Genomic DNA, 27,167 nt, shown 5'->3' with positions numbered 1-27,167 from the left:
AAGGGTTTTGCATTTGCATTAGTGGTTTTCCAGAGCCACATGTTATGGAGAGATTGAGGAATTACAGAATACCTGCACCATCTAGTGGTAAAATACAGAACTTCACCCAAACAGTAGAAATACATTTTCCTACTAAAAGCAAGTGTGATTTATTTGCACTAAAATCCTGATGGGCTTGTTTTCTAGTTTTCTACCTTTCCTGTCAATTTGTTGTACTATAAATAGAACATAAAATAAAGCACCACATCGTTTGACTGACGATGCACTGCACTGTGTATTAAAGAATCTAACAAGTTTCTGTCTGGGAGTCCACCATATTTCAGGGCACCTGCAATACAATGGACACATATATAGAAAGGAATATATGACTATTAGGCTGCATTCACACTACCGCAAGGGGGACGTATATACGGCCGTTATACGTCCCCCATAAACGGCAATGGGCGCGCGGCGCCCTACGGGAGCAGTACCTCATGTCCTATTTTTTCAGGGCATACGGCGCCGTGCGCCATATATCCCTATGGAGAGGGGCGGGGGTGAGCAGCGCTCTCCCCCTTCTCCTCTGCCCGCACGCTGCCGTGTGAATGCAGCCTTAGGTTGCACTTTTTTAAATGTTTATTTAAGGAATTATTTACATCCACAGGAGAGGAGATACATGCATGATCACTAGAGGTTTGTCCACTGGGATCCTCAGCAGGCATTATAATGGGAGACTGAACGTAGACCTAACTTGCTCTATAGTGAATGGCAAGTAGCAATGGCCATATATCATGCAAGTGGTGTAGGATAAGGAGCTCCCAATTTTTTTACCATTCAAAGAAATTTTCAGCTGTAATTGCTGGGAGCAAGAACCTGGGGTATTTATGGTCTTATTAGATCCGTGGTTCTAAACCTTTCTAATGCTGTGACCCCGTAATACAGTTCCTCATGTTGCGGTGACCCCAAACCATGTACAAAAATATTGTATTTGTGCCAAAAAAAAAATGCAATAAAATCGTGGCTCCGATGGCTTTAGGTGACCCCTGTGTTTTGGTCGTTCGACCCCCAGGTTGTGAACCACTGTATTAGATGAATTCTAGGCACAATTGGTTTGTACATGTATTGTCTTTTTGCATTCATCTAGGGGAACAGTTTCATTTTACTTTGATGTAAAATTCCAATTTTGAATCAGTAATGTTAGGATGGAAAAAAAAAATGTTCAAACCATTTGTATAGTAAAAAGGCCACAAGTGCTCTTGTGCTTTGTTTTCACATTCTACCTGCTGAGCCAATTCACTAACCATCTTTACCTGACTTTTAAGATTTAGGATCAAATATAGGGTATATATTGCACGTGGTTTATTTTCTTCTTGACACACAGGACTAATTAAAAAAAAAATAATTGACAATTGTTCAAAGTTTTTTTCTTTTTTTTAATTTTGAGTTAACTTAACAAAAAGAGAATAGGGTTTTTTTTTTTAAATAAATGATACATCATATATTTTTTACATTTTTAAATGAACTCAAAATTATCACCCTAACTGAATTCCCTATAGTGTAATGGAGACCAGTCCTGCTTCTCTGCAGACTCGGTACACATAATGAATTCCATTTAAATAACATCTACCACCAGGATGAAGGAATGTAAACCAAGCACACTGTTACATTGGCGTGTTCATCCTCTGGCAGGATCCACTCTTCTATAAGCTCCCTATGCCCTTGATTTTAAGAAAAAAAAAATCTTTACAAATTATGCAAATTAGGGTTGTGGAGACACCCATCTCAATGAGGTAATGCGTAGTGTGGTAACAGAGCAGGACACTGTTATATCATCATTGGGAGCAGAATGGTTACTGAAAAAAGCATCATCTTGGGACTTGTAGTTAAAACTATACATGTAGCAAAATATAACCTATAAAAGCAAGTCTACCAGCAGTTTTGAAAATACAAAGCTGCAGATGGTGTAAATAGCATTCGTTGAGATGTGTGCAAGAATAGCTTTTCTGTGTTTTATTAATACCACAGCACCAGGACTTAAAAAAATGTGTTGTAGCTGGACTTGGGCAAAGAGGGGCTGCATAGCCCCTCTGCTAAGAGTAAGAGCTGTAATGGGGTTCTGGACCTGTAGAGAATAATGCAGAGATCTCACAACACATCAATCCCCCCCCAGTGCTCCAAGTTTAGCTCAAACGCAACCTCCAAAGTTTTAAACATCCTCTTAAAACCCATCTTTTTAGGCAGGCCTATCACACTCACTAACTGCATGAAATATCATCTCTCTCTTCATTAATCCGCCTATGTCCTTCTTCCGTTGGTTATCCAGTAAACACCAGATATATACCAAGCTCCAGGCTTCTCTGCAGTCCCATTCACCTTAGACCTTGTATATAAGATGGCGGCTGATGGCTGCTTCAAGCTGCAGGATTTGTATTTATTAAATGTTTTTATAGTGTTCCCTTACAAGAATGGCTGGACCATTATACAAGTGCTTATACCCGTTGTGTCACCTCCTCCTCCTCATAGACCACGCTCTTGCGAGCAGGGCCCGTACTCCTATTGCTTCATATGACTATGTTATTACTATGTAATGTAATTATATTTGTATATATTTGTATATGTCCCCTCTGAGTTATAAAGTGCTGCAGAATTTGATGGTGCTATAAAGATTATTATTATAACAATCCTAGAATATAAATACAGGTTTCACAGTTACAATTTCACCCACCCTTTCACTAGAATGCTTTTAAAAATAAACATATAAAAACAAATATGTAAGGTATATTTACCTTTTAACCACTATGTGCACCATAAGGAACAGGGCTGAGCTCTCTACTTACAGACGTGGTGTTAGTACAAAGCTGATACCTGCGTTTAACCGCTGCGACCACAGCATCGAACAATGTTGCATAGTGGCAACGGCATCTTGGGTGGCCGATCAGCACCCCACCAAGACGTCATCGGTGGGCACTGATCAGTTGTCATGACAGCCAGAAAGTGATTTCTACTACATTTCTACTACATTTAGGGAACATAGAAATATCACTTCTACCAATGTCTATGGGGAATCTAACTATGTTACATGATATAATTTGCCTTGGCAGCAGCTGCCTGACACTGATCACGAAGGCTTGGTTTACTGTCCATTAGCACAACCACCTCCCCACTTCAACTATCTTGTTTCCCTGAAAATATTTTGATTTATTTATTTTTTTTGGTGTATTATGCCACAACTATGCGACTATGCCAGCTTCTTATGAAGTTAGGTGGTGGGTGTGTCTGTTGCAGTGTTCCTAAATGTATCTTTCAGAGACAGACGTTTCCGTGCAGCTGTAACTGTTTGTAGAGCAAATCAGAGACTTTTTAGGTGCAAAACGAAGTACAAATGACTCCATGTTTGGTTCCATAAATAACCTAAAAGTTGCAAAAATAAAATTTTTAAAAAGCCACAAAACAGAGACAAAGAAAAGACATGTCAACTTAAAACGTTACAAAAGAAAACAATAAAATGTTCCCCAGGGTCTCTAATTTTTGCTCTTCGAGGCACTAGGTCTTATTTTCAGGAGATGCATTATTTTTCAGGTGAGGTCTTATATTTCTAAGCTTTAGATAAATTGTATTAGGTCTTTAATTTGAGAAATTAATGCATTAAATTTCAGAGAAATTATGTTACTTGGTCCATGTGCATAATGTTACATAATGTTAATGTTATCTACAGCTGGGACAAGAAATTTTTTTCTGGAGCTACATTTATTAAATAAAGCAATTCCGTCTTACATACAAATTCAACTTAAGAACAAAAACTTATCTTGTACGAAACCTGGGGACTGCCTGTGTATAGGTAAGACCTCCGCAACCCAAACATTATTATTACTACATTGTACATATTTGCATGTTAAAAAATATATGAAATCAATAAGAAATGCTGCTATTACTAGAAGTAATCTTTATTGTGATCTAAAGTACACTTGTGAGTAAAGCACAGGTCAATCACATTACCGTAACACTAGTACCTTTGATAATCTGCAAGTCGGCTACAAGAGAGAAAGTTATTTAGCCTTGTGTAGGCTTATGCTACATGCAAATCTGGCCAGTTACATTGTTAGATGATACAGCACAGTTAAACGTGTACGACTTAATGTCACTGAGCTATCACTTTCCTTCTGTGAATCTATATGTATAAAGCTGATTGAAGGTCTGCACAACAATGTGACATTCACAAATCAAAGTACAGAGCCGCCAGCAAAGGAAGAAATCCATTTATACTGCTGCTGCTTGCACAACCAATTATGAAATACGTTTTCAACCCAGCCAAAGGCATGCTAACATGTGAAAATGCATGAGTGATGTCATAAAGTGCACCTAAGCTAGAGAGCCCCAAATTTTGTACACAAAGTCCAGCCCAACTACGGACAATGGTGCCTTTACTTTAAACTTCACTCTCCGAGCCCCGGAGCTCATTCAATTCCCTTGATGACACCACTTACCTTTCTTTCAATAATTAATAATAATTCATGGGGCTCACAATCTAAACAACCTACCAGTATGTTTTGGAGAGTGGGAGGAAACCATAGCACACACGGAGAGAACATACAAACTCTTTGCAGATGTTGACCTGGGTGGCACTAGAACCCAGGACTCCAGCACTGCAAGGCAGAAGTGCTACCCAAGCGGCCACCGTGCAATATAAATAAGGAATGTAGGTGTCAGTCTACATTTACTAACCCAAATTACAGATTAAGAATTATTAAATTAGCTATACAATTACTTAAAAAAAAAAAAAATAAATAAAAGATCCTAGCAATGTTCTCTCTTCAGAAACCTAGATTCTTAGTGACTTGCTAAGTTTTAGAATTTAATATACAAAAAGTACTGTGCATACATAAAAAAATTCAATTGTCAAGTAAAAAGGTTATAAAACAATATACATATGACACATACACAAACTAGTGGAAAATAAAAATGGTAGCAGATATCCGCCGCTGCAAGTTTCAGCTTACAATTCCATTGGGAACCCTTCCAGGTGTTATTTTGGAGCCTCAAGATGACTGACGAAGTAGCATGCGCTTTTAAAATCTCTACCTAATCCTACAACCTTTGTTATGTGAGAGGGGCATGGCCACACTTGTACCAAGGTGTTAGCTTGGGGACATAATACTAATTATGTCATACACCACTTATAAAGTATTTAGTCAATTGCCAAATATCTATTTTGTTGGATTCCTAACCTCAAAATCCTTTGCGCTCAACACCACAAAGGTATCATAGGCCACTGATCATAGTTTCATGGACAAGGAGTTAAATTCTGTGAATTATGACAAGGCTGGCTTTGAAGTATGGTTTTGCCATAATCCTAAGAAGCCATTTAGGGGACCTGGAAAACCACACAAGGCAGTTGGGGACAGAAAGTTTTTGTAAATAAACATTTGCCATTGATTGTTGTTGTTCTTTTGATCCACTTCCCACTAGAGAAGTTCCACACGCAGATATACTGCCTCTGTCCAAGTTCTAATTAGGGCTTCACTCAATCAAACATGGCCATATTTCATACTTTTACCACAGCATGCATTTCAGCCTGCAGGCGGAGGGCATAATATGAAGGGGAGATGCCCGGGAGCTGTATATGAGGGGTAGCTGCAGGGGGCACAATATAAGAGGGAGATGGAAGTACAACATAGGGAGATGGAGGCACAATATCAGGGAGAATGAAACTGTGTGGGGGTGGGGTAATGGGGAAGGCAAAAGGGCTGCATCCTTTGTCCTTCTTTCTGCACTGCAAATGTTGGGACACTGACTGTACAGTTTGTCCAGTTTTAGCAAATACACTTTAATGTCCAATTTAACATTATGACTAAATTTCTTGTGGTATTCTAAGATTCTGCTTGCAGTCATCCTATTTAGAAACTATTGAACAGCTTCATATTCACTGGAAGTAATCAATGACAGCAAGCAGAGATCTAAGAAAGCTAGGAGGAATTGGTATAGAAAGTATAGTTAAAATTAACCACATATGGAGGGAATTATCACTTGTGTCTCTTTAGTATCATTTGTGATCTGGCTGTAGTTATAAGAAATCTGCAAGTTCAGAAAAGACAGCTGTCATCAGGACTACCTGTTAGAGAAGCTCACAGGGATTCTGAATGCAGCTAGTTAATTCCTACAATAATGATTCTAAAGCATCTTTTCTTTATTATGTAAATGAGGCTGGTCAAATGTAGAGAGAAAGTGATGTCACTCCTGTTACCCCTCCCCTCTCCTCTCCTCCCCCTGCTCATGTCTGTGTGTAATGTATATTAATGTATTGCTAGCGCTTTACCTGCTGACATGCTGTGTTCTCCCATACATATGGCTGTATACAGCAGCACTTCTCTCATACACACATAGGCTGCATGGGGTGCCAGAACCAGGAAGTACATAGAGGAGCCAGCACCAAGAGTGCCGAATCATTATAAAAGGCTGTCAGTCATGTGTATACGAGTATCTCATAACCACAGTCTGCAGGGGGCGTGCTTCCTGGTGCAAGCAGCCACGCCCCATGCAGACGGTGTGTATGAGATACTCCTATACATATGACTGACAGCCTGCATAATGATGTGAGGTATAATGGTGTAATAGCTCCTCCATGCGCTTCCTGGTGCTGGTGGCCACGCCCCCTGCAGCCTGGGTGTGTATGAGATACTCCTATACAGATGACTGACAGCCTGCATAATGATGTGAGACTCCTCATGCTGGCTGTCAGTCATATGTATGGAAGGATTTCATACACACACAGGCTGCAGAAGGCATGGCCGCCAGAACCAGGTAGCACATAGAGACAGCCAGCATCAGGAGTGTTACATCATTATGCAGACTGTAAGTCATGGGTTAAGGAGTGTCTCTTACACACAGAGGCTGCAGGGGGCACCAGCACAAGGAAGCACATAGAAAAGGCAGCATCAGGAGTGTTACATCATTATACAGGCTGTCAGTCATGTGTATAGGAGTATCTCATACACACACAGGCTGCAGGGGGCATGGCAGCCCGAACCAGGTAGCACAGAGTGGCCAACACAAGGAGGGTCACATCATTATACAGGCTGTCAGTAAAGCACTGGGGGGTGTAGCTATGCATCCCACTCATGAATAAGGTGGACAGATGAATATTGTTCTTGGACTTTGCAAAGGCATTTGACATTGTCCCTCATAGACGCCTGATGGGTAAAATAAGGTCTAGAGGTTTGTCAGGAATCATTTGCAATTGGATTGAGAACTGGCTGAAGGATCGTATCCAGAGAGTTGTGGTCAATGATTCCTACTCGGAATGGTCACCAGTTATGAGTGGTGTACCCCAGGGTAATAGCACTGTGTCTATTGTTGCAGATGTGTAGTGTAATACAGACAATGGAGGATGTTCATAGGCTGCAGGGTGACTTGGAAAAACTGAGCGTTTGGTCATCCACTTGGCAAATGAGGTTCAATGTGGATAAATGTAAGGTTATGCATCTGGGGGCTAATAATCCAAATGCAAAAAATATGTCCTTGGGGCAGTAAATCTGGGAGAGTCCCTTGATGAGAAAGACCTGAGGGTACTAGTAGATCATAAATTAACGGCATGCAATGTCTAAAGCCCGCAAGGTCTTGTCATGTATCAAAAGTGGTATGGACTCTCGTGATAGGGATGTAGTATTATAACTCTACAAGGAATTGGGTTCGGCCTCAGCTTAAATATGCTGTCCAGTTCTGGGCTCCAGTCCATAAAAGGATGCCCTGGAGCTGGAGAGGGTTCAACGTAGAGCCAAAAAAATGATAAGGGGCATGGAGGGTCTGAGTTATGAGGAAAGATTAAAACAACTAGATTTATTTAGTCTGGAAAAGAGACTACTAGAAGGGGACATGATTAATTTATATAAATATATGAATGATCCATACAAAAAATATGGTGGAAAGTTGTTTCAGATTAAATCAAAAGACGAGGGGGCACCGTCTCCGTCTGGAGAAATCAAGGTTTAATCCCCAGAGGCGACAGGGCTTTAAGTATGAGAACTGTCATTCCGTGGAATAGCCTGCCTCAGGCGCTGGTCACAGCAGGGACAGCAGAGAGCTTCAAGAAGGGTCTAGATGCCTTTTAACACCTAAATAACATTGAAGGTTATGTTACATAGAATTGTTTCCCATAAATCTCTTCCTCATTCAATCCCTTCCCTTCCTTGGTCGAACTTGATGGACAGGTATCTTTTTTCAACCGCATAAAGTATGATACTATGATAATGATTCATTGGACCTCTCTAAGGTCATTTGCATACAGCTTTAGGACCTTGAGGCATGTAGAGGGACAATGTAAGGATAGGGGAAATGCTTTCTAATGGCAGTTTATGAAAATATATTTAGTTTGGGGGGTTAACTTGCCTAACGGGTTCTCTTTAAGCTCCTTTTAGCAAAACTTATTAAATTCGCTACTGTACATGAAGAGGATGCAATGTGCCCCCTGAAATTACAAAACTGACTGGTGTTCCTAATCCACAAAATACAGAATGTGAAAATGGAAAATAAGCTGTTAAGCATTTGGATTTCCTGTGCCCACACAGTGCTTCTAATGAATGGTGCATCTGTTCCAATCTAGAAACTTATTTTTACATATATAGGGCATGCGGCCTGCCTGTGTACCCTCTGCTGCCCCTTTCCTAATAATAGGAGGTAGCATACTTGTCACGAATCCAGCCAAACCCTGCAGCTCCAGCTGACAAACAAATAGAAACAGCTGGTAGCTTACCGCACACACCGAAACCTCTCACCGCCAGTCAGCTCTGATTTACTTCACCAACTAAATCCTCTCAGAAGCATTAATAAAACACTGGTGTGCATCCTCAATCAGCTCCGCACAAAGACAAGAGATGCAGGGGAACAATCAGTCCGAGTGAAAGCTGCTGGACTTGTGACACATAAGAGGTCAAAAGCAGTGGCATGCAATTGGAACACAAATCGTTTGATACAATCCCCGGAGAAATGACCTCATACATAGTGCCTGCATTTTATAAAAGGAGGAAAAAAGGAAGATTCAGTTCCTTCGATATAAAATACAGCACTAGGGATGTGAAAAAAGCTGGCCTGCTTGTTACCTTCTCTACTTTTCCTCCATTGATGTCGCTGGGGAGAAATTTCTTTCCAATGGTTCTGAGGTCTGTCTGAAAATAGAAAAAATGAAAAGGTAAAGTAGTATTGTGCTTAAGAACGTGGCAGAAAGCAGAGGGCGGCAGCACATCGAGCAAGTACATCAGACGGCAACAGATAAAACCATAAAACTAATGATTTAATAGCTTTCATTTGTAAAAGCAGTCATTTCCTCAAGAGTCACAATACGAGCTCAATATAAATCAGCAAGCGGCGGCAGCAACAAGCAGCGTGAGGAAAGCAGCAGGAGACATCGCGCTACAGATGTCTTATTAGGGGGGATCAGTGAACACAACACATTTACTGCCATTTGTAATATCATTTGCATTTCAGTCTGCCTGATGAGCACAGGTATTACACTCAGGGCTGGGGGTTCGTTTACATACAATACACTGTATCCTCTACTTTGGGGGCTGAACAAACCCAAAAGTGACTAGACACCACCTGCCAGAATAAAGGGACCTGTGGTACTCGGATCTTGTCCCTAGATTACAAACCCACCTTTGCCTGTAAATGGACATGATACATGGGGGACCCCAGCTCTAAGCTTCTCTCTATAATCCACAATGAGAGCCACAATGGAGTGTTTGTTATGAGAAAGGGGCTTAGCTGTAATATCAGCAAGGTGAGCAGGTAACAAACAGAGAGAGAGTCCATTTCTACTGTGGCTCTAATACTCAGCTGGGGAGAGGTACCTAAAGTGAAAACACATTAATTGGGCAGGAATTTATAAGTTGGACGCCAGATTTCTGGAGTAGAAGCTACAATAAAGTTGCAATTCCTGGCGACCGGTCAGGAATAGAATTTTTTCATCCCCCAATGTCAACTCCACACCAGGGGAGCAGGAATTGGGACCACCTAGACACACACCTCACAGTATATGAGATGGCCCCATATTATTGCTGCCTATGGCTGCGAGGCTGCTGTAAAGCATATTACTACTTCTACAACCACATTTTAATCAGCCAAAAAGAAAATGAGTTACATATTCAATTTCAAACAATATAGGGAATCAGCACTGGAGATCTGTTTAACCATAACTTTAGGTGTGATATATAAAATATACCTAGAGCACCACCAAAAATGCATCCCATGTAGGACAATAGTAAATAATCTTGTACAAATGCTGAAAGATGAAACACTGATATTTAATATAACAAACACCACTAAACTACAAAAATAGATCAATAAGACAATACAAGGTATGTCCAATATAGTCTGCTGGTATTGAGATCTCATATAGAAGAAAAAATACAATGTACTGTTTACAGTACAGATAGTATCATAATGTAACCCACAGACATGCCGCTAGGGGAAGGGATAAGAAAGTCGGATGGTATACACTCTTTAGAATTTCGCTGTGGAGCTTGCTCTCTTCCCCGCCCGAAAGGCTAGTATAAGCATCTAGGGCCTTACCAAAGGCATAATGTATGACCTGGATATACGTTTATCATACATTGTATGTTATGTACTGACTATTGTAAGATCGGCTTAATGTACTATGTGGTTTTTTTTGTTATACGATGTTCAATAAAATTGATTCAACATAATATAACCCACAGGTCTTTCTGGACTAGTAACATCTTACTTCAATTTCTTTCAATACTGTGTATATCAACACCCTATATAAGTGAACAAATGTGGAAGAAAATTCATTGCAACAAACAAAAAGTCTAAAAAGACCAGTGTGCTGAACAAACTTTGTTAGACAATTAATCATGAAGGGGGGCTCTGCTAGACTCTGAATCCAGCTACAATCCTGCAATATAAATGCTGACAATTCCCATAAAGACAATTGTCAACTTCTATCTCATATTCTGAATAACCCTGGCCTTACCCTGTAGTAAATCTCTGGCTATTCTCCAGCCCCTACCAGTTTGAAGGAATAATATATAGACTGATTGAAGCACGCTATAGAAAAAAAATTACAGAAAGAAACCTCTTATACGACAGTAACACCAAATGACTTGTGTCAGACACAGAGTTATATCCTTGTTTTGCTGCTTCGGGTTGGAAGTCAGTAAAGCGTAGAATTATGCCAATTGCTGAGCTGAAGCACAAGTCATTTGTACTAGCATGCAATAATTAACATAAGCAGCTGGCATCCAACCGAGAACAATTCCAGCTCCATAGGAGATCAAGTGTGATGGGACAAGGGTTATTAAGTATCATTACTGCTTTTTATCTGTAAACGTGTATTTACATACTGTACATTCAAGGAAAATGGATTCTTTTATAATCTGTATTCAGAATATTCACAGAGTGTGTCATTAGCAAGGCTCTGTACATTCCGAACATTCTGTTGTATACAACTGCTGGGACCCCCAAGGATCCAGAAAAGGGGGTTCCTTTTCTCAATAATTGAAGAAGGGGCAGGTCATGCATGCATCTCCATTCAATACTATGGAAGCGGTTAGAAACCTTTCAGAGCGTTACCAGTGAATTTAATGCATGCACCACCACCTGCTGCTTTAATTCAATTACTTTGAAAGGGAACCCCATTTTCGTTGACTGCGGGGGTCAGCTCTAACAAAATGTGGAGATCCGAGCAGTCGGACACCCATCAGATTGTTATCCCCTATGAAATATTGTTTCCATTATTGCCTCTTTTATGCAAAATCTCACACATTTACTATTCTGCCCAGTTCTGTCCAAAGAACATGGTTCCCATTCCAACCACAAAGGTGTTTTTTCCTACTTATTTCATGAAAATGTTAATACCATTGAGCTGCTTAGTACCAAAACAAACATAGATAAAATATTATACTTACATTGAGAGCTATTAGGATAATCGCACTTTTACTCAGCTTATCTGAGGAACCTTTACACGCTTCATATCCCTCTTCAGAAAGATACCTGCCGTAAAATAACAACAGCATTGTATTACAAAACACTCAGAAAAACATATGGAAAGTGAAGGGCACAAGTAAAACCTTATGACTCTGCTGTTGCCAGTTTTCTTAATGTACCTTAATAAATTTCTTGATGTGGTTATTGGGGTAGCATCTCCAAGAACCCCACTATATTGGCATCTCAGAGGCTCAGCCATTGCAGCATGGCGTCCAATCACAACAGTTAGAATCTGTTACTCATTCTCTTCTGTTTCTTATATATGAAATCAAGGGAGTTATCCCAGGTAGAACATGGTCAGGGCTCAGAGGGAAAGAAGAGATAATTACTTTTTGAAATTGCGATTTGGACAGTTTGGGTTTTGGATGCCATACCACTTGTACTTCGCCTCTGAGGGTCAAGTAAGGTGAAATTTCAGAACATAACTGCATTTTAGATACTAAACTCGAGGAATCGGACGATCTGACCAAGTGCGGGATTTAACTTTCAAATTGTGCTGCAAGATTAAGCACTTACATGCACCAGGAAGAAGAAGGTGAATTCCGTAGGACCTGAGCGGGGAAGCGGCACATGCACTATATTGGGCGCACGATCGTAGTGAATCGCGGCAGATGTGTATACTCGTTGGACAGTGCACTTTCTCTGAACACCTCTGGACGGGAACGTAAATGTGCCCCAAAGTATGTGATCTATAATTCAGTTACACTATATTGGGAGGCCTATAACTAATTGATTACATTTGATTAGTAACTTTTCTTGGGAAATCAATTCCATCTACTGTAAGTAGACACGTTAGCTTGATTCTATTACAGCAATGTATATAGGGTTTATTATTTACTTATTTTGGGGAATATCTCCTTTATTTTTTTGGCCATCTTCTGAAACTCATAAAACTTATATGGTTTTGTTGACAGTTGTTGAGGGCTTGTTTCTGCAGGAAGAACTGTAATTGGCTTTGTCTTTAAAAACGCATAGATTTTTTGACAATGTTTTTGTCAAAGTGAAAGAAAAATATATAGTAACTATAGTAACGTAGTTCTGTTTACTGTGCTGGATACTTTGATTGTATGTGTTGATACAGACAAAGCATTACCAAATATGTGGCTGAGTTTTTTGTTTTGTTTTTTTCTCTAATTTGTGGAACTTTTTTTTTTTTGTCCTGCTTTGAAAAACCATCGAGGATGCATTTTGTTTCTCTTATGACTCTGTATAAGTAGAATATTGTACAAAAGTCTACTTTCAGACCGCATTCTACCAAAATCTAGAAACAGAAAAGTCAATCCTATCATACAGAACATAATGTACGAACAAGTGTCAACACCTAGTAATGAAACACACCACACCTCACTAGAACCCATCATCGAAGGCCCTCAGGTGTGTCATTATGTCTTTCACAAAAGCAGTAAAATAAGAAAACGATAAACCTAACTTTGGTTTAAAGGCATAATAAAATGCTGGGATGAGCTTCAATTCAATTGTCCCATACCTAGATTACAGTTCACAGCCATGCTATTACGATATAAGGTCTGAAGTAGTGAAACTCAGTTATACTCAGTTATTTGTACTTTTTCTTTTGTGTTTCAACCATTTGTGGGAGGAAGGGGAAAGAAGAAGCAAAACTCAAAGGGAAATCATTAGGACCGAGCAGTGACTAGGAAGACTTTCAGGGCATGTTCACACAAGGCATTTGAATTGCACTTCTCACCCCTGCCCGGCCACTTCCTTTCTGCCCAAAGAGGGGTGCCAGTTGGAGTAGCCAGGAAACTGGCGGGGAGAGGGAGAATGATGTCTTCTCAGACACAAAACAACATCCCCCAGTGATTTATCTTGTGCAGCAGAGAACTGGTCTAGTTCAACTATGCATTGGTCTAAAGACCAACACATTAATCTCCCCAAATGCGTCACATTCTTAAAGGACATCTACCATAGATAACCTGATGGTAGATGATTACACTCACCTCCCCGTCCCATTGTGATGACCAGTAATTTCTTAGCCTTCAGAACAGCCTCATTTCATAGAAAAAGTTTTTCTATGCAAACGAGCCTAAGGGCGCTGTACTGAGTGCCTCATGGCTCCGCCGACAAGTCATTTGTCCAAATGGCTAAGAGAGTCGGGGACGTTACCAGCTCTTCTTCTGCTATTCCTGCGCTATGCGCACCATAACATTATCTCACTTCATTCTGCTATGATCCCTCTATGCACGAGAATAGCAGAGGGAAAGTGGGTGCCAGTGGGTGTGGGTGCCAAATCGGCCAGGGGAAGGGGGGGGGGGGTGATAACACATACATTTATTAATTATCAGCAGAGCCTGAAATCAAGACGTTCTGAACAGACAAAAAAAAGAAAAAAAAAGAAAAGAAGGTGATCAGGATGGGAAGAGGAGGAGAGTATAAGCATCAGGTTATCTGATGGTAGATGTCCTTTAAATCACATGAACACTGAATGCAGTTAATTTTCACATAATTGAGATTCAGTTTGAGCTGCATAATCAAGAGAAATAAGGATCTAGAGATAAAAATTATTATTTAGCCTCTTGCCTTTCTATCTGCTGTGGACTGACTTGAGAAAGCTTTCAGAAACAGAGCATTCTAAATGAGAAGGTGGCAGAAAAAAGCTTTGTTTTCTGAAAGGGATTGGCCACATATTCCAATGTAAACCAATGGATGTTGGCAAGTAACTGGCAGAACATAATATCATGTCATAGTATACCATGGTAATTACAATGCAGGTGACGTATTAAGGGATTGTACTGACCCTGGTGAACCCCTTTAATTTTATTTTATTAAAATGTATTTTCATCCCCTGCACTGAGGGTTTCTTTTCGATTGGTATCAATTGTACTTCCTAATTGTACAGAAGACCTGTCACCAAACCAACAATGCCTGCTGTTAAAGGGTTCCAAGTACTCCCCATGTTACCTAAAACCGGCACTCTACCTCAATCAGTTTTTCTGAAATGCAAATTAGGATACTTGACTCTTATCCAGGAAATGACTCTTCTATTCTTCCAGTGAACCCCACCCCCTTATTTTGACTGACAGCCCTGGGTTTCTTCAATTCCAAGGCACTGCCCTGCCTCCATGTTCCTGATTGACAGGTCTCACGGCTAGGACACGCAGCTGTATGGAGCTAGTACTTTGGGACCACCTACCAATACTCAACTACAGACATATAAAGCTCTTTTAACTTAAAAGAAAAATGGTGTCAATTTTTTACACGGTGCCTTCTGTTGCAATTCATGCCATGTGACCTGGATGATTTTATCGCAAGTCCTTTCCCCCATGCAATGCCATTTCTACCCCAACTAAGCATTTGATCACCTGAAATCACAGCATGCCTCCGTGGAGTATGGGGATAAGTAGAAGTTCATTTGAAAGAATGTTGTGATTTTATGTGATTAGATACGTACATGAGGTAGAAGGAAAAATTTTAGGGGGAGAAGGACATCATCCTGGTAATCTGACATGAAGTGCTGAACAGTGAGGAGACATGAGGAGCAGTAAATGAGAGAGGGTCAGCCAAGCAGGACATGCCACCTTTTAGCTAAAGGAAGAGTGGCAGTTAGTTAATACAGGCAGTCCCAGGGTTACGTACAAGATACCGTATATACTCAAGTATAAGCCGAGTTTTTCAGCACAATTTTTGTGCTGAAAATTCCCCACTTGGCTTAGACTCAGGCATAAAAAAAAAAAAAAAAAAACCCTCGGTACTCACCATTCCGACGGCCCGGGCAGCGGCAGGTCCGCGGCAGCTCCACCTGCATTGCCTCTTCTTGCTCCAAGCCGGCACCAAGGCCGGGACAGCTCCCTGCGTGCGGCCCAAGTGGCACACTCTGTGATGTCAGCAGCGGCTGACATCATAGTTGTGTGCCGGTCAGGTCCCGTGCACGGAGCGGTCGCGGACCTGGCTTGAAGTAAGAGGCGGCACTGCAGGCGGAGCTGCTGCGGAACTGCCGCTGACCGAGCCGTCGGAATGGTGAGTACCAAGTTTTTGGGTTTTTTTAACCGGCAGGCTATCTAGCTACAACAGGGGGATGGCTGGCTATATACTGGGGCTGTGACCAATGCATTTCCCACCCTCGGCTTATACTCGAGTGAATAGGTTTTTCCAGTTTTTTGTGTTAAAATTAGGGGTCTCGGCTTATTCTCGGGTCTGCTTATACTCGAGTATATACGGAAGTTTCTTTTGGTTTGTTCTTAAATCATAATTGCATTTAAGTCAGAACTGGTATATTTTATCATTGTAGCTGCAGACAAGATTTTTTTTAACAAGGCACAAAGGAACAAAAAAAGTTTTGATAATTTTTACAAAAAAATTCACTTCAAGGAGTTAAATCTGAAGACTTTCAAGCCGACTGAGAAAATGTGTGCAAAGATGTGTAATGTTTGCCATTTACATTTTCATTAGCACATTAACACTTTAAATACTATTCAGTGAAAAATGAAAACCATTTAACACCTAAGGTGCGGACAGATGCTTTACACCTAATACTGATAATTGGTCACAAATACCTCCCCAGCACCTGTACGAAAGTCTCATCTAACATTCAGTCTTACAGCCAATGTGGGCCACAAGGCACGCACTACCTTGTGAATGTTTTGTCAGTAGACATTAACATCACATATTCATTAACAAGTCATACAAAAATGTAAAAAGAGATATTCTAGTAGAAGTTCTCTGCCTGCATCTGATCCAAAAATAGAATCAATTAGAGACATTTCCACACGCCACATATCAGCCCACACAGGGGCCTAGGGGGCAATCACTGCGGTTTGGTCTGGTTACTGATTTCACAGGTAAAACATGTTAGCACAATATGTTTCATATGTTAAAAAAAAAAAAAAAAGGTAACTGCATCAAAACCACATGCATTTTTCAGATGCGTATTAAACCTCTGAATAAACCAAGTGTCCACACAGTAACCACTTCATTATTTCAGTGGTAAATGTATAATCTACTTCTGGCATAACCACCTACAGATAAGTCTAACAATGAAGTATTAATGGTACGTCTTTTCTTCCTGGAGAAAGAAGACTATATTGTACATTTTATATGGGATATGCACTAGTCATGTCATTCTGATTTCCTCTCTGCACTGACATAGAAAGGGCAGGCGGTGAGGGGGTTGTATGTACGCCCCTGTAAGCACCTGCGCTGTGCCTAGGAGGGAATGCTAAAAACAACAACTGGAGCTTTCTAATCAGGTCCCAAGTGTCCCTGAAGCCCACGAGCGAGACTGAATAGGAGAGCGGCCCCTGAGAACACTTGTTTACCTGAACAACAGATTCCCCTTCTTCCCTAATGAAGGGCCTAGACTTGTTACACGCCAAATCAAATTATTTCTCTCTAAACTAAAAATATAGCAACGTGATCCCTGCTTTAAGAAAGGTGAAAGCCTAATAGGATATGCTAATCCAATTAACCAAGCAGCTAATAACCGCCCCGGTCCGTGGTAATATTAGATGCCTCATGTCTCTACATTCACAGTTTCTGACTGGATTTTATGGGTTATTGGTGACTGGAAATTGCAGATGTTTATAGAACATCAATGTCCGCCCTATTATCTAGATGTAATGATTAGGAGAAATACAACTCCTGTGAGATAGGCAATAAAGACTAATAGTCCCACAGAAGATTGGGGCAGGATGTAACATACAACAGATTACGTCCTTAATGGACAGTCGTCATGTACAACCATATAAAAGAAGGCCATGTAGTAAGAGAGGTGTGACAAGAAACACTGCCTGCACAGATAGTCACAACTGAAGGATAAGCTGAAATCCCAAGGGCCGAGGTAAAAACCCTGAGAAGAAAACAATTATAAGCATGTCTGCCACGTGGATGATCTTTTAGCACAGTCATCTTTACTGAATGATTATTTGTAGGACCCATCGGGTCCTTCCAGTGTGAGAACGCATATAGATATAGAGACACTAGTAAATAAGACATATAGGGGCAGATTCAGCAATCTACTTCCATTTATCATCGTTTGCCGAAGTTGTAATATATCGTACTAGCACACAATCACTTGTCCAAATTATGATCAATGATGTTGGTAGGCATGGGTGGTTATAATGCTGGTTTTGTTGCATCATATCTATGGTCAAAATAAAGAGACCAACAGAGGAACATCAACTGTAGCTGCTGAATTGTAAAAGGATTATCAGTAAAAATACTAGGTTTATATACTTTCACCAAATTACTGCATTTTTACTTAGGTTACTTATCTCTTATGCTTTGACCCTCAGAAATCTGAAATACAGTTGCCATTCTAAATAGCCCATGTGAATGTAGTGTTGACAAAAATGCTTGGTCAAGGCTATTGTAGAGCAGACCGCAAAGTTCGGGTTCATACTGCATTTTGTGGGTTCGTTCAAGCTCAAGCCAAACCACCCCCCGCCCCCCAAAAAAAAAAAGTTTTACCGGGTCCAGTCATCCCTAGTCAGGCGTCTATTCACTTCTGTAGGACTTCTTTAGGACAGCAATACATTCACATAAGGCACTTGGTAGCACTTACACACCCCTCACTGAATACATAATTACTGGGAGTCTCACAGTCCGGACATCCAGTCATTAGTCTTTATTATTCCACTGTCCTACGGTAAGAGGATAAATATCATAAGCGGTTTAACTCCTTTATGATTTACAACATCTTAGAGGAGTTTTAACTTCAGGAAACACTTATCCAAGAGGGGACAATTATCCAGTGACAACAAAAACAGAAAAGGCTGAATCCACATTGTGAACATATAGATGATGTGCATACAGAACAATGGCTCCTTCTAAGTCCTCATACATACAAACATGTTTAAGGGCTACATACTAGCCATTTTTTTCAGTGGCTAGAACACAATCCTATTTCTTTCTATTGGATCATGCCCACGGAACTGTACATGAGCCAACTGCCTGAAGCAGGGCAGTCAATTTCTAATGTCATCTGGTGTGTGAGATGCTCACCTGCCGATGACAGACGGCTGCAAACAAGGGATCACGTAGCATTGCAGTCCACAAACAGATAAACAAGTGTCATGTCCTTTCCTCCAATATCACACTATCCAATGTAAAAATAGGCTTCTCATGGCATTGCCACTTTAATATTTCTTAAAGTGTAACTGTAAAAGTTATAATGATTTTACCAAATACTTGATGTGATTCCCCCTTTGTAAACAAAAGGGTGAGCAGCACAAAGTAGCCATCGTTCTGTTTGTTTTCAAAGTTATGGCATTTTCTGTTCTGAAAGTGTTTGACACAAATCTCTCTCAGAGGTGAAGTGGGCAGAGACTAATGTCTGTCTGCCTATGCCCTCAGGCTGAGGCCAGTTAGCTTGCCCACAGATCCCATGATTGGTATATGAAGTCTAGGCCTGTGATGTGTGAGCACAAGGCTTAATAGTTTATCTGCACAGAGCTGATACTGCCGATGACAACATGGGGGATGGGAGCAGCACGAGGTGCAGAGCAAGAGAGAAAGTTCTGTAGGATTACAGACTGGGCTGGATGGATTGATGGGGAACAGGGGAGATCTTGTACCTCACTATTCTGTGTAGGAGACATCTGTATCCACAGTCTTGGGACACACCCAGCTCTACTTCATACAAAGAGAGAGCTGTCACATTACCTCCTACTCTGTGAGTAGGGAGCAGCAGCCCCACCAATTTCAGGAGTCCATAGAATTTGTAGCTTTCTTTATAACACGGACTATAGGGCTTGTAAGCAGAGGGAAAAGGGAGCAGTTAATTAGGGGGTTAGCTAAGAAACTGCTGAATGTATGTATCAAGATAATAGGCAAAGTTGTGTTACATCCAAAGAGCTATTGATTTGTGGAAAACAAAAAGCATTTACAGTTACTCTACAGTTAATCCACATTCCTACAAAGTATACCAAGTATACCAAAAAAAAAGGGATCTATCTCATGTCAGATTTATGGCTAATACTTATTTATGACTATTTGCTCAATGCTATTTAGGGATTCATATAGAAATCTACTTTCTAGAGGAAGGGTAATTTGACATGATGAATGACAGCTTTTCTCCGATTTCTGACATCAGCAGAAGTTATAGCTAAAACTTTCATTATTAGCATTATTAGATCTGAGGCAATGGGACACATTGATATTATAATTTTACATTTACCTGTCACTGGCAACTACAGGAGCCCAGAAGATTAAGCAGTCTCCCGATACTGCCCACTTTCATCAGCCCTGCATTAGTAATATTCTATTTAGATACCCATAAAAACAGACTTTCCGAAAAGTTATGAGAGACATAAAATAGAATCTTCACAAAGAACTGGTAAAAAAAATCCCTGCGATGACCACTCCGCCTGTGGAGCAAAACTCAATTAACTTCCAGAAATAAAAGTTTTACTTGCTTCACAGGTTTCTCAAAATTTAACTGAGCCAATAAAAGTTTCATACATTATTTAAAAGAACCTGCGAGAGCGAGCACTTAGTGCTACATCCAATCAATCAGGCAAACACCACGGAGCATATATATAGCTATTCAGAGATAAGCACATTAACTAGGTTTTCCCTTTCATCCATATGTGAAATACTTCTAATCTTGGAAGACTTGAACAATCTTTCTATTTGTCTGTATCTACAAGGTTTCCCAAGTCTCCAAATCCAAAGAGGGTAAAATTTTTTTTCTTAAATAAATCACCAAAAATTCGGTGGTGTTTCATAATCAGTAATAATGTCTAATAAATATGAATGATTCATGAAATTAACCACATCTGGTGAGATTAGATATTTTTTCTCTCCGGCACACTCCTGGCTAGATTTGCTGCAAGCACCAGGGGAAATAAGAGGACTTATAGCACTGCGTTCCCCAAAATATCACCTTTACATATTTAAATAATGAAGGACACAAACCTAGAAAATGGAAAACCTGCAGCTAAGCCCTCAGTAAACAGCGCTCCCGCACCTCAGCTATCACACTGCCTCCTAAAACCATAACATCTGTATAGGAACAATTGATAGCATTTCTATAGTCTTCCAACTGCTCCTAAATTGTTACCCATCTTAAAGCCACTGTTTCAGAAAGATATAACTTGGCCACAGCTATTCATGCAAGCAATACTTCATTTCAATAACAAGAATAGTGACAAGAATTTTTTCCTCTCAATAGGAACTTAATTCTTCAGCACAACGGATTTTCCTCACCACAAATCAATAGCTATCATCATGCAGAACAACTTTGCCCATTATCTTGATTGCCCATGTCCAACACCTTCTTTGCCATCCTCTCATTGCCTACTCTGAAGGGAGGAGGTCATATGATGCACTATGTGTGTAGAACTGTCGATCCAGAAGTCTCCTACACATTCAATGGAACTTTCCGTCTCTCTATGGACATCAAGCTTTATAATAGACTGCTCCGCAGGAACCCTACCTCACCACAGCAGGGAGCTGTTAACCCTTAATGCGCACACAGCACAGACCATACACTTCATGTAACAATTTCGCAGCAGGTATCTACTACTTACTACTCGCTGCTCCAAGTGATAAAATGTTTGTCATTATATGCATCCTGCATGTACCTTATGCAGTGGATACACTTGTATGAATCTCTGGATTCACTCCAGGATTCCCCTAAACACAATGCATCATGGGAATGTTACCTGTCATTCTGTCATTTGTGAATCACCCTAAAAACTATTTAATAATAATTATAACAATGAAATCAGAGTTATGCTTTAAAAAAAACGTTTAAGCAGTTAGATCTCAATGTTTCCTGTATAGACTCCCCTGTATAGCTGGTGTATGCCCTAGAGAGCTTTGCAGTCAGACACCTATAAATCATGAGATGTACCCTTTACAAATATATAAATGCAACAGTAGTGCATTTGGCTAAAAGCGATTAAGTCACTATACATGTAGATTACCACTCTACACAAACAGGAGATTCTTGTCCACATATGGGACACACATCAGTTGGGATATCGATTAGGTTCGGTAAGTAGTAAAATACCCCAATGCACACTAGGAGACACAACAACAAGAATTGTCAGCACAAAAATGTTTGATTGCACCAAATGTACAACATCTCTCAACTACAATGAATAGCAGACAAATGGGAAAGGATTCTGTACATTAATAAAGATAGCTACCGTACTCACTGAAGACAAGTACATGCTATACAGAAAACATTATAAGAGCAACTCCAGCAATATAGTCTTTAAGGCAGTACTTTGCACAAAACAGTGTGAAACAGCAATACCTCAGACGTGCTGCGGTCACCTCTACTGTATGCTTTGAATGGGTTGATGCAATAAAATAAAAGTTTTTTTTTTTCTACTTCCATTGCCACAATCAAGTTTTTCACATGCTTTCCAACCTGGTGCCATCCAAACTCTGTGTTCAAGAGCATTTACCTAAATGAAAAAACAGATTTTCTTTTTATCTATAGTACATGTGCTGGTGGTGGTTGCTTCGGAAGGTAAATGAGGACAAACTAAATACATGTATATTTAAATAGATCTGTATAGATAAACCTGAGCACAGATACAATACAGTACTTAAAACATGTGTAAAAAACAGAAGGCATACAGGCGCCAAGATTTCCAGGTGCTGATTTCATGAAGGATAACCCAGGCATTGACAGATGTTTTCTCGATAATTAAAACTACAGTCAAAACAAAAAGGAAAAAAACAACTATTCTCCAAAAATAAAAGTAGTTATGGTGTCCCAGTAGTAAGTTAGTGGTAGTAACCTATTATGTCACAGCAGCCTGGTTGGCAGAGGAGTGATGACACATCTGCTTATCTGACAAAAATAAACAATTCTCATAACATCACATGACAAACTTAATGAAGTACATTACAAAGTTCACCTCCATCTTTATTTCAGGGAGAGAAAAACTATTTGCTTCAAAAAGGTTTAGTCCCTCATGTATTGGTCCAAGTACACTGACAACAGGGGGCATCATCTACATATTGGCTCCTTAAAGGGATTGTTCACTTTCAGCAAATAATAATAATAATTCTTTATTTATATAGCGCACACAGATTACGCAGCGCTGTACAAGCATGACAAATTGGTCCCTGTCCCCATGGGGCTCACAATCTAAACAACCTAACAGTATGTTTTGGAGTGTGGGAGGAAACCGGAGTACCCGGAGGAAACCCACGCAAACATGGAGAGAACATACAAACTCTTTGCAGATGTTGACCTGGGTGGGATTCGAACCCAGGACCCCAGTGCTGCAAGGCAAAAGTGCTATTCACTCAGCCACCATATTGTTTGTGTAAGGAAAAGTTATACTAATTTCCAATATATGTTCTGTATGAATTCCTCATAGTTTCTAGTTCTCCGCTTGCTGTACTTCTATAGAACATTTCTATGTTTGTTTCCAGTGGATATAAATCTGTCAATGGTCTCATGATGGACATACAGGTGCACACGCTGTTATTATGAACACACATCTGATTACGCTGTGTGATAATAATGGGCTGTGCACCTGCGTGTCCATCACATGACCATGGACAGATTTATATCCATTGGAAGAAAACAGAAGCTTAGAAGTAAAGGTCTTTAAAACTGAGAAATTGATACAGGAAATATATATATATTGGAAAACTATATAACTTTTCATTACACAAACAATATTTGTCGAAAGTGGACAACCCCTATAATTATTAGAAATAATATTTTTATATTATAATGGGTAGCAATATTTGAACAAAAGACCAAATTTGGATTCAGATATACAATTACTTTCTCACAGTGATGTGTAAACGCAACACAATACAGTAATCTATACCCCTTCTATGTAAATAGTGGCATCTTAATTTATATCATTGTAATGAATAAAATGTTGTGGTGTTACAAATAAGAGGGCGCTCCTTATGTACATACAAATGAATCCCTATCACTTATTGCAGCCTGCTGCCAGCAGATGCAGGTTTCTACAGCATTAGACATTTTTCTTCTGTGGTCATGCAAGCAGGGACAAGGCCACAAGATGGCACTGTTGGCACACTCTACAGACAGTAGACAACACTGGGTTTTATTAGCAAGTCACTGTCATTTTGTTGTTCACAAACAACCTAGACCACACATAAAAAACCTAATATTTGTTACAGGATATCCATATATTCCTTCAGGTTTCAAAGGTGAGGAAATGGTTTCAAACATAAATATATAGGGAACATGCAGATAATTTGGGGTTCAAAGGAATAATGGACTTCCCTGTAGATTGAACAATCACTCAAGAAGAATTACTATGCTTCCAATATACAAGGCAGCGGGTCAGCTGCTGCCCGAGGGTCCACAGTGCGTGCGTGTCATGTGGACATAAACTAAAGGAATTGAATAAACATAGAAACTCCTTTATATTGAGGAGGCCCTGCGGTAGTTTGGTCCTAGTTCTCAAGACCCCCTGAGGCAAGTGGTGGACAGCAACACGCTGATGTGCAACTCAGTTCGAGTGCAAATATTTCTCGAGTTTTATATATAAAATATATATATATATATATATATAAAAGATAAAGAGATAGAGAGAGAGATAGTAGTAAAGTTCAAGTCAGCACAGTTTGTGAGACTCCCCAGAGGGAGGGGTGCAGAGCCCCTAAAGTTGTTTTGGGCGCACACGCCATTTTTGGCACACTTGCACTCCAGCGTTTCAGACGTTGTCAACATTTGCACTTTAAGACACGCCCCTATACTTATGATAAAGGTGTCCTACACCGAAATGTCGCCCGCTTTTTACATTTGATCATTTTTGTTCTCAGTAACCGCTCCTCCTTCTTATGCTCTTCTTCCAGTGATGATGTAACAGATTGTCCTGCTCTGTTACCATAGTAATGATGTGTAACTGCTATCACTGCACATTACATCACTGAGAGGACGTCTCACCACAACACAGGCCATACTGGATGCACTGCAACCAACCGACTACAGCCAAACATAGTGGTGATCACATGACCAGCGGCCACCTTCTGTCCTGTGTGTGCTCAGAGGAAATCAATGGACTGATTAAAGGGCATTTTCATTCTTCATTACAGTGTATGTCAACAGCATTTTTCTGCTAAGAGGAGCAAATTTTTACATAAAAACTAATTACATATTAGCTTATATTTCAATGATCCATTAGTATGGAAATGGTGCTGCCCGGCCATATCTACGGGGAAAGATATGGGTCGCCATAACCGTCTATCCAGCCGCAAATATGTCCCCACAACGGCTGTCTGAATAGGGACTAAGGCAGGAATTGTTCTGTGCATCTTTCTCTGTATACAGCTTTCTGTTTTTGTTTACTTTTCGTCCCAGTTCATGTTTGTAACATTTGTTATGATGGATTCCATACACTATACATTGAATAAGAGGGAAAAACTGTTTTCTAACATCTCAAATTCAGATATACAGAAACAGTCATGAAAAAGTACTACATGTATAGAAGCCAAGGCTTCATGCCATCCAGCACTGCGCAGCTTTATGATATGAAACACTTTGTGAGCTATTCCCAGTGAAAAGACCAATATTGAAAGTTCAACCATTCATCAAAATTCACTGTTCATGAATAATTCCTTAAAATCCAGAAATTCTTAGAGATGTTGCCCATGTAGCATTGCTACAAACCCAAGTCAGTGTAGCGATGGCTATTCTCAAGCCTTAAAATAAGAAGGCCAGACCTGAGGTCATTTATGAAAGTATCTGGTGGAGGGGATACGGATTCCAAAAACAAATTCATAAACTCAATAAACAAATATCATATTTTTGTTGAAAACCTTTTTCCTTCCACATAATATTTTGCAATGCATGAGTACATTTTATTAATATTTTTAGTTCTAAGGTTTTATTCCAATAATATTTTTCAAGTTATAACTAAATAACTTGGTCATTGTATCATAACGGTGATAAAAATCCTGATTATAACTGTAAATGTATCACTTAACCCCTTAAGGACGCAGGGTATTTTCACCCATTTCTCGCTCTCCATCTTCAAAAATCCATAACTTTTTCATTTTTCCCTGTACAGGGCTGTGTGAGGGCCTATTTTCTGCGTAACAAATTTTACTTTCCTGTGATGTTATTTTTTATTCCATGCCGTGTACTGGGAAGCTGGAAAAAAATTCCAAATGTGGAAAAATTGAAAAAAACTGTGTGTGCGTCACGTTCTTGTGGGCTCAGTTTTTACAACTTTCACTCTGCACTCCAAATAACAGCTCAGCTTTATTCTTTGTTTCGGTGCGATCGCGGTGATACCAAATTTATACAGGTTTTATTGCGTTTTAATACATTTTCATAAATTAAACGAATGTGTACAAAAAAGAAAAAAAAATGTTTCGCCATCTTCTGACGCTAATAACTTTTTCATACTTAGGTGCTGTGGGAGGTGTCATTTTTTGCAGAATGAGCCGACGTTTTCATTGCTACCATTTTGAGGACTGATCATTTTTTATAAAAAATTTTTTATGACATGTAAAAGGTGTAAAAGTCGCATTTCGGACATTTCCCGTCTCGGAGGTCACCGCCGTCAATAACCGTTTTTATATTTTGATAGATCAGGCATTGTTTATTACGTTTTATATCAGTTCTAAGGAAAGGGGGGTGATTTGAACTTTTAATATTTTATTAATTTTTACATTTAAACTTTTTTTTTCACAATTTCTTAGACCATCTAGGGTACATTAACCCTAGATGGTCTGATAGTTTTATTGCAGAATATGGTAGGAACAATCGCAGTACAGTATATTGTAATATTGTAATGGATAGGCAGAAGCCATTATTCAGCCTCGGGTCAAACGAAGACCCGAGGCTGTCATGGCAACCGATCGCCGCCCCCCAATGACGGGGGAGCGACGATAGCTGGTAAGATGGCGACCCATGCGTCGCCACGTTTACAGTGCCGCCGGCTACTTTGCCAGCGGCAAACAACAGGTTGACACCCGCGATCAGTGCAAGCACTGACCACGGTTGTTAGCGATGGGTCTTTGCTGTGATATGCAGCAAAGCCAATCTCTGTTTGAAGAAGGCTCAGCCCGTGAGCCCTCTTCATACACCCTACATAGCTCCGTGGTGGATATATCCGTCACGGAGCGTGAAGGGGTTAAACATGCCCTTTTTATGTAGGAGTCAGAGGTTTGTTACTAACTCCATAGCCTTGTAAAATGAAATTAAATAATAGCCAAACCAGTAAATCATTTTCAAAAACAAGAGACATTAAAACCGTCCGAATCCGGGTCTTAAACCC

At 40.0% G+C, this 27,167-nt stretch overlaps 1 protein-coding gene across 1 annotated transcript in view; it reads right to left on the bottom strand.

Annotated features, from left to right (window-relative positions):
• Nucleotides 1–27,167, bottom strand: part of TDRD3 (tudor domain containing 3) — a 181,175-nt gene that overhangs the window by 105,483 nt on the left and 48,525 nt on the right. Inside the window, exons 2-3 of the mRNA XM_072135308.1 lie at nucleotides 11,895–11,979; nucleotides 9,072–9,137 (exon numbers count right to left, since the gene is read on the bottom strand). Of these exons, the coding sequence (XP_071991409.1) occupies nucleotides 9,072–9,137; nucleotides 11,895–11,979 (151 nt within the window). The remainder of the gene's footprint in view (nucleotides 1–9,071; nucleotides 9,138–11,894; nucleotides 11,980–27,167) is intronic.

This window comes from Engystomops pustulosus, chromosome 2 (assembly GCF_040894005.1).
Source record: "Engystomops pustulosus chromosome 2, aEngPut4.maternal, whole genome shotgun sequence".
Lineage (NCBI taxonomy): Eukaryota > Metazoa > Chordata > Amphibia > Anura > Leptodactylidae > Engystomops > Engystomops pustulosus.
This window is presented reverse-complemented; position numbering and strand designations above follow the sequence as displayed.